The sequence below is a fragment of the Prosopis cineraria genome, unplaced genomic scaffold, assembly GCF_029017545.1.
Source record: "Prosopis cineraria cultivar Desert tree isolate PC_DT_omini unplaced genomic scaffold, ASM2901754v1 PC6, whole genome shotgun sequence".
NCBI lineage: Eukaryota > Viridiplantae > Streptophyta > Magnoliopsida > Fabales > Fabaceae > Prosopis > Prosopis cineraria.
Genome location: NW_026555337.1, coordinates 10,479,969 through 10,489,657, shown reverse-complemented (window position 1 = coordinate 10,489,657; position 9,689 = coordinate 10,479,969). Strand labels below are relative to the sequence as shown.

The window sequence follows — 9,689 nt, the reverse complement described above, 5'->3', positions numbered from 1 at the left end:
GTGAAGTGATTAAAGACTAATTATTAAGGAGCTAATGTGAAGGACTAATTATATAATACACACACACACACACACACACACCAGAAAGGAAACGCGCGTGAAGAGAATGTTCAAGCATAGGATTGATTTATGACTAAAGATAGCTAACCATGATTAAGTTTCTATTATATGTCTAATATAATGCAAAAAATATATTAAAAAAAAACGCAATGTTCCATTAAATCTTTGAATTGTGTTTTTTGGTTACATTAGACTTATAGCACAAAAACTTCTGCTGCCTCAATTCCAAATTTTATAAACTTATTTATAAAATTTATAAATAAGTTTTATAAAATTTATAAATGATGTCAATAAATATAAATGATATCAATAAATTTTAATAATAATATTTTATAAACTTATTTTTTGAAAATAAAACAATAAATTTTTAAAATATTTCTACACACTTAATCATTATACTACAATGTCATTTCAATTATATATTTACTTAAAAGCTAAATTGAAAAAAATATTATTAATGAAATTTTATTTTTCTCAAATTATCTCATATTTTGAGATAGTGAATTTTTTTTAAAGTTGTTTTATGATTTGAAATAGAGGAAGCAACTAGTACATAAGCATTTAATTTTGTTTCTATGTCCTATTAAATCAAATTTAACAATTGTCATGTGAAACTTTGTAGGGAGAGATGTTTGGAAAGAAAGTATTGATAAAATTCAAATATTAGTATTAGTATCATTACGGTGAATGGCATATTTTAATCACATTTAAATAATATTTTTCTTTGCCAATCCTCCACGAATTAGACTAAAAGTCTCCTTTTAAAGTTTAAATTTGATGTTTAAATATCACCCTCTTTTCTTATTTTAAAGTCTCCACGGATTACAGCGTGGTTCTTTATATTAAATATTGATACATACATACATACATACATACATACATACATATACATATATATATATACATATATATATATATATATAATGTCTGGATTTTGATTTTGAGTTTCACTGATTAAATTAGAATGTAGATGTTGTGTTTTGCATGAATTTTAAGGTAAGCCGTAATGCTTAACTTATAAATAGTATAATTTTTTAAATAAATTTTATATAGTATATAAGTACAGATAAGAAATAAAAATAGATATTTGAGTTGTATTTTGGTAAGATTTACAGGCTGTTTATATGATAAAATGAACAAAAAATTATAAATAAAATAAATATAATATATCCATTCTTCTTAAAAAAATAGATTAGCATGGAATAATGATTACAAAGCTAATAAATTGTCGTTATTACTTGGCACCAAGTTATTGCATCGTGGATGGCATGAGACAATACTCAGACTTAGATAACAACGCGCATGCAATCAATTGCAAATCCAAACTAGCCGTTATAAAATACAAAGAAAACAAATATATTGAGTAATATTTATAATAATATTAGGCGTCTATGCTAGTTCCTTGGCCCCAAAAAAAAAAAAATTTGGTGTCATGCAACCAATAAAAAAAAGTGATTTCCAAGATGAAATACCCTATGATACTATTTATAAAGCAGAGAGAGCAGAAAAAATTTAGCCTTATTTATAAGACACTTATTGATTTTCAATACTCATCTTTATATTTTTATCCTTATTAAATATTTTAAAGAAAAATGTCAGTAACAGAATTTAAGAATATTTATTAGGGGTAAAGGTAAAAATTTGTTAAATTTTAAGACAAAGTTATTAAGGTTTAAAGTTTTTTTTTTAATTTTAATAAAACATGTTAGATGTAACTTATAAATAGAATCAGAGAAACTGTGTATTTTTAAGTGCATATATTTTTCAAATAAAAATAGGATAAATTAATTATGAAGAGGTTTTTCTTAAAAAAAAAAATAGTAGATACGCATACTTATTATGAGGTCAAATATAAATAGTTTTACCATCACGCATTCTTATGAGTGAAATGGGTTATGATCACTTAAATATAAAGTTTTAAGTTTAAATATGTGTAAATGTAAAAAAAAAAAAAACAACAACAACCTCTAAAAATGTTACTTTCAATTGAAACTGATAATGTTCAAATTTAATTCAACTAGATAAGTTATATTACAAATATGAATAATTTTAAGAAAATTATAACTTTTAGTTCCTACATTTTGATTGTATTTTATTATGAGTCATTATACTTTTTTTTGTGTGTTATACCTTACACTTTTATTTTTCGAGATTTAAGATTCCTATACTTTGTTCATTTAGGAATATTAGAATATTAAAAAATAAAATTATAAAAACCTAAAATATTGAAAAAGTATAAGAATATATAACAAAAAATAAGTAAAGTGTAGAAATTGAAAGTTATATTTTTTTTCATAATTTTAATAAGAATGACAGTGGATGTGGGATTAAGGTTTAAGAATGCAGAATGAAGCAGTTGAGTGGAGCCAGCCTTCTATTCGCTGTCACTGAATTCTCAGGGACAACATGATTAGACTTTTTTGGTAATCGATGATTAAGTCAGTTTAACTTCTAGTGAAATTATTATATATTTACAAAAATGTAATTGTTTAACATGCGTGAAGAATGTGATTGCTTCTTGGGCTGCGTTTCTTTCTCAGGAAAAATGATCCAACTTGTGAATAATGAAGATGATGACAGGCAAAGCATCCTGCTGAAATCTGTGCATTTGCTCAGTGAAAAATTGTCAAGTGGATTTGATTTTGAGAAAATATTTAACAACACATATTTAATAAGGAGATTATGTACTAAACTAACAAAAACTGACACCACGGACTAATGGTCTGTGGAGTTTGTACTTTGTGGAATGGTTGAAAATGGGATGGAATGATAAAGAATGAACTGTTTATTACTAAATATATCCAAATATTGAAGCCGAATTAGAAGATATCCTCAAATGCCTTAATCTCTGATGGAAAGAAAAACTTCCAAAGACCAAAGCTTATTGTGATTCCCTAAAAGCTATTATCCTCATTTAACACGAGCACTCTCATATTCATCCCTCATTTCATTTTTTAGATAAGATCAGAAATCTCACTGTGCAAGATCAGACCATCACTTTTGATCACATCTTAAAAAAAGTGAATACTTGTACCAACTTGCTTGCCCATCAGGTGGACTATGATAGGGTAGATATTACAATCTCAAATGATCCTTGCCTGAAATATAAAGGGTTATTACTCTCTGATATAAAGGGTAATCTCTCTGCTATTGCACGCTCCTTATCGTGTGACCTTGCTATTAAAAAAAAAAAAAAAGCATTTAGTATGATATCAAAAATATGGGAAAGAAAATTTATTGAGTATTTTCTATGAAATCTAGTCAGCTTTTTCATGAGAACGATAATTCATACCACAGAAAAGACAACCCAAACAGACTAGATGTGAGATCAATAGGATTTGGGCGTGGAGAAATTAAACCAACGGGTTGTTAATAAAAAAAGAATCTCAACCAGATGAACACCCAAAGGTATCTGCTAGATATATATTAAAATTAACCTGACAATAAAAAATTGACATCTACAATTGGAAGAACCAGAGTTCTACTATCATAGCCATTGTCATTCTTACAATCAAGTCAATGAATCAAACCTGGTAACAATCAACAAAAAATGGCTATGGGCCTGTGGCTGTCATCCACACTGAGCTGGCACATGATTTCACGTTATGAAAGCACCTCCATTTCAGAAACATGAGCTCTCAGGTGTGTCAACACTTGTCAGTTTTATATGGCAAGTGTTATTCATCAACACTGATCTAGTGCAATTAGCAGGATGGCCAGAAAGAAACTGTGATGATTGAGATCCTTGAGAATCTTGCAGCAAAGTTACATATTGAACTTCTGGAGTGCTAGCTGCAATAAGATTGCCACAATACTGCCAGTTGATATGTTGATGACATTGACCACATCATTGGTGAGCTGCAGAACAGGATAGAATGAACACAGTACCAGATACAGAAGTCAACTGTTGAACTTAATCCAGCAACCATCAAATTGACAAAAGAATGTTATCCAGTTCCAGACTACCTTTCATTTTCCAACTTGGTGAAGAAAAGAAATGAGTTTGAAAGTTGAAACTGTGGTTTGCACCAGAGCAATGGTATCATAAATTACATCTATATCAACTGAATTTAGCCACGTTTCAGGATGACATTTAATATTAGTTAATTTTGGCTTTGGTTGGGATTCAAACTCAAAACCTTATGCCCTAGAAACAACTCCAGTGATACTGAGTTAAAGCTCATTGATAGGTTGACATTTGATTATTTTAGTACTTCTCAAAACCCTACCTTCAGGTTCCAACCTTAAAAGCACAAGAACTAAAAGAGGCAGGAGAGGTACATTAGGCAATCCTGAAGATATCATCAAACCAAGAACAATTTTACGAACCTACCCATTGAAATCCTTTCTTCCCTTGAAATACAGCACCTATGAAGCTCTCGCCAAGATTGGCAATTTGAGAAGCCAGTACACATATAACTGCTTCACGAGTGTTAATCTGTTTCATGAAAAAGGAATAACAAGTCATTAGGAAATGATAAACCGAAATTCCAGCACAAAATGTTAAAAATGTTGCCAAAATGTCCTTCCAACATGGAAGAGGTACACTTGTCCTTTCCTTGCCTTACTCAAATGCTAAATCAATTTCCAGCATAAATGTTAGAATGCTTCCAGAATTCCTAACAAGTAACAGGCACATGCACTCAACCAAATGCATCCACACTTACAAAATATGAACTTCTCCACAACAAAACATGCTTAATTCAGCAGTTTATCATCTTTGTTGCACTTAATGACTATCTAATGAAATAGAAAAATTGATATATTTTGAAGAAACCTCCCGTAGTAGGAAATCAATCTTGCTTTTATATTTTATTACTTTCTGTTTTTACTTTATTTAGCAAGTGGGTTATTTAATCATTTCATGTATTTAATGGGCTGCAAGTAGGGTGTTTCCTTCACAAGAAGGATATCTTAGCAATGGCTTCTATAAATAGCCACCATGCAGCATATGTAAGGCAGACTTGGATGATAATGAAAATGGATTTTGATGTGGTTTAACTACTCTCTTTCTCCCTCATTTGCTGTCTCTTCTCCCTTCCTTCCTATCCCCATCAAGTTTTGTAGAATTCCCCCCCTTTCTAGTCTTATCTCCCCCTTCATTTCTCAGCCTAATTTCATTCCTACATTCTGTCTCTTCCTTCCTCCACCATCTCTATTCTGCATCCTCTTTTTTTCTCCCTCTCCTCCACAAATTCTCATCTGTCTGCACTAGAAGAAGTATGCGTGCATCCATTTTACATCACTATCGTATTCCTACAGATCATTTAATCTGGCTCAGATCCCCAATATGACTACACAAATGGGAAAAATTTTCCCAGACCGCTTAGATCCCACGAGTGAATAGAAAGTTAGATCTATATTAGATCTCACTTGAATCACCCCATCTATCCTCCTAAGGAGAAGTTTGGTTATCAAAATCCGCGAGAAGCAACTGGCTGTATTGTATGTGCCAATTGCCATAATTATTATTTCTTTTTATATTTTTATTTATTTATACATTTATTCCTAATGAGTAATTAATATTCATTATTTCATTATCATTCCGCTGTAAATAAATTATCTTATCTTAGATCCATTTTGGTCTTGAAATTATATAATAATGGAAACAGTAACCCAAGGTGGTCTTGCATCATTCAGAGAAGGGAGTGGAGGTCACTATCTTTAATGAAGCAAATAATAAGAGAATAAATTGTAACCACCACTCCAAAAAGTATTGAAAAATTACTGCAGTTGTATTAAAGCAGGAACACAACATAGAAAATAATAACAAGCCAGGAAACCTAATGTGCACCCATCACGTAACAGTACCTTCTTGGTGTCTCATGCATTCAAAACTTATATTTGAGAACATATAAATTGCTTAACTTCTGCCAACCATTACTATGGCACTATCTAATACATTTACCTATTTGATTTGTGCAGATGATCGTAATGTTTAATTTCCACAACTGCCACCATTGCTCCAATAACCAGCTGGTTTTCCTCAACCAACCATCAAATGTTGGCTAAATGGTGGCAGATATGCTCAAAAAAAAGTGTGCAATATAATGAAAATTAAAACATGGAAATGACATTTTTTGGTCAAAGAAGTTTAGAAGAGGTGATCATGACATCAGAGATCTAAAGTAGGAAAACTAAAATAAACCACAAAACTTGAAAGCACACAATTCAATCCCAAAAGTAATAATTTTGTCTGGAACTTTACTTAAAAAATGAAACTGATGAAACTTTTTGCCACATAGAACCCCATCCCATAAACATAAGCAGAGTTAGAAGCTTGTGACATACCTTACCCAAGAGATAACTGAGAAAGGCAAGAACTATAGATGCTAAAATTCCTGCAATAGTTCCTTCAACACTCACGGCCCCTTCTGTTCCTCTTGGAACTATCTTAAATGTCGTAACTAGGTAACTGGACATTATGCAGTGCAATTGTTAGAACTGAATTTCACAAGAAACATAAGACCAAGGAACTTTGGAAGAAAGTAAAACATAAAATATCATATTTTAATAACTCATCTAATCAGGAGTCACCAGCCAAAATTCAGATGAATAGCAATTCTGGAAACCAAGTTAAATATACATGTAATTGATGGGAGCAGTCAACATTGTCCATTCACTATAAAAAATAGAGATATCATGGCATCTCAATGTTATATCAGTTGCATGTAACTATATTTTATTCATACCAACAAAGTCTATCCACTTCACAAAAAGCTAGGGAGCATAGGGATTGTCACGGGGATACAAAACAATTTCAACTGTCCATAAGAATTTGAAGTGCCACATCTTATCTAGTGTGAGTATCCGAATTGTGTAGGACACAGAGAAGTAGGGGGGAGAAAGGTGGTTTAATGGGTCAGGTAGAGCAGGATGAGGGAGACAATTTACCCTGTCATTAATGGGGTGAAGTGGGCCTAAATGGTGGGATTTTTTGTATTACCGTTGTGATGTTAGTCCTTTCAAAATAATGGGCAAGTAAGTGGAGAAGGTTCAAAAAGAAAATAAGAAAAAAAATTATATAAATCCCAAACTACACAATATGGAGTAGTTCGAAAATTCGGGCATAAAAACCATCCCAAGCCACCCTACAACAAGCCATCTTTCCCCTCATAGCATTATAAGAGGATAGGAGAAAAGGAGATTAATTTAAGCAAAAAGTCATCAGTGCAAAATTAGCCCAATAAAATATTAAAGAATATATAGACGCGCTGAAATCCAAAGAACTCAGAATCATTCAATTGAGACCTAACTAACTATAGGCAAATTGCAGATGACAGTAGATAATGGCAGGTCCGAACCAGAGCTCACTACTTACGTTGTTTTGCCATATGCCTTCCCTATCTCACTTGAGACAGTATCACCCAACTTAGTACAAAAACTGGCAACAAAACCAAGTAGCCAAAGGTGGGAAAATGCCTCTCCCCCAAATCCGTAAATTGAGAGAAGAGAACAAACGCAGCCAGCTGCACCGGATCCAACGACACTACCAGGACCCCTTCGTCCTTTTCTTTTCTCAGCAATCCCCTGGGCCTCTTTCTGAGCCATTTTGACCTTTGTAACTGCTGTACCCTAAGAAAGCTAGAACAATTAACTCCAATGAACAATGTCTCAATCCCCATATACAGAAAAAGATAAATTCTTGCATAGAACTCAATGAAGAACCAGTCTGACTCACAAAGGCGTCAGTATTTTCAGGTCAGATAACAAAGAGAGAGCCAAAAGAAAAAGAAAAATTGGGCTTACAATGATGAAATAGACAGAAACGAGAAGGAACCCAGAAGGGCCAAAAGCGCGCCAAGTGAGTGTTCCGAGAAAAAGAGCAGCACCAATACCAGAGAGAGACAGCCCAGCAACCAAAATGGGAGAACCCAAAAGGAAGATTAGGAGATTGCTCGCAAGAGCAGATTGCCACGTTGGAGGAGACGATTGTATGAGACTAATTGCACTTCCAACAGCTTCTTGAACACTGCTCACACGACAAGTCGACTTTTTGAGTCTTAGAGAAGCAGAGTGAAGACGAGGATTGAGAATTGGGGGTTTTGGGGAGAGAGAAGGAAGAATTGGGTATGAAGAACGACGAAGTGTTATGTGAAACGAGGAAGGGAAGGTGATGCGTAGGGCTGAATCGGCCATAATGTTCATAGTTAGGATGTGCGACAAGCCTGAATGTGAATTTTGAAGTAGACGTGAGAGAAGATATTGGGGGGGAGGAGACTGGTGTTAATGAGTGCATGGAAAAGGATTTGACTTTCAAGTTTCATACCTTCCAGGTTCATAGCATCTTTGAATCTTGGAAGTTTGTCAACTTATAAATATCAATATCATCTAATACCCCAAAAACAAAAGCATCAATATCATCAATAAATATCTATTTCAATATATCAATATTAAAAATTTTGGCAACAAATATAATCAACATTAATAGAAAATATAAAATTTATAACACACGTCCCCATGATTATATATACCGATGATGAATGATGATGCATTTCTCTTCTGGCATCTAAATTCTTTTAATAAAATTGTGGAGAATGCTGCACACTTGTGAAGTCTATGCATTCTATAAAGTCTGTTCATGGGAGATCTCCTTTTTTTTTTTCCTTCATTTTCCCTATTTTTACCATTCAAATTATTTATTAAATAATAAAATTAATAAATGATGGGGATAGGAGAAATGGAGGAAAATGGAAGGAAAAAAAAGAAACCCCTCTCCCTCTATTCATAACTCTTCTTTGGGAGATATTTTTTATCATTAACAGACTCCTTATAATTACAAAAAAAAATATTTTGACAAAATTTGAGTACTACCCTATTAAAAAAATATAAAACATTTTTAATTAAATTCTACCCTTAATAAAATAATTATTTATCTTCAAACTAATACTATATTTTTATATTTATCCCTCTGTAATTGAATGTTTCACTCTAAAATAAATATAAAGTAATTATTCAATAGAGGCATTTTAAAAAAATAATGATTACACCTTGAATTATTAAATATGCTTATATTTTTTGACATTCAGCTCATAAAAAGATTTCTTATATTTTTTAACGGTTGGGATATCTATATAAAATATTCCAGAGCTTTGTTATCTACAACTCATTGGTATTGTAATTTATCTCAAATTTCATGGAATCTAATGTCTATTCTACTTCTCAATAAAAACATTAGGACCTGTTTGGTTTAAAGGGAGGAGAGGCTTTGGAGGGAAAGGGAGGGGAAATTTTAACCCTCTCCTCCTCCTAACCAAAGGAGGGGAGGGGAGGGGAGGAGAGCCCTTCCCTTCCCTCCCTCTCCTCTAACCAAATACACTCTAAAACAACGAAGAAAAAATTTTACCAAAAAAAAAATAAAACAGCAGAAAAATGCATTCATTCCTAGTATAATATTGAACATTAAATATAATTTTGTCCTTATAATAAATTAGCCCTAGTCCAAAAAAATTTTGTGCCTGGAAATTATGGAAAAAAAATTAAAAATTTATTAATATAATCAATTTATATTGATATACAAAAGTTTAATTATTGATATACAAATGATTTTACATTGTAAATTTAAAAATTTATAAAGAATTTATCATTGACATACAATGACATATATTAAAAAATATAATAAATTAGTT

General features: G+C 31.9%; 1 protein-coding gene across 2 annotated transcripts; it reads right to left on the bottom strand.

Moving 5' to 3' along the window:
• Positions 1–3,455: 3,455 nt before the first annotated feature.
• Positions 3,456–8,325, bottom strand: LOC129312644 (protein VTE6, chloroplastic-like). 2 transcript variants are annotated; one of them, XM_054955320.1, is made up of 5 exons: positions 7,810–8,325; positions 7,382–7,635; positions 6,352–6,475; positions 4,390–4,498; positions 3,456–3,918 (listed from the first exon to the last, which is right to left on the bottom strand). In XM_054955320.1, exons 1-5 carry the CDS (start codon positions 8,206–8,208, stop codon positions 3,908–3,910), a joined length of 897 nt encoding a protein of 298 aa, XP_054811295.1. In that variant the 5' UTR covers positions 8,209–8,325; the 3' UTR covers positions 3,456–3,907. The 2 variants fall into 2 exon arrangements, with proteins under 2 accessions (XP_054811295.1, XP_054811294.1); XM_054955319.1 differs by having other exon boundaries at positions 4,394–4,498; positions 7,810–8,324.
• Between the last annotated feature and the right edge of the window lie 1,364 nt (positions 8,326–9,689).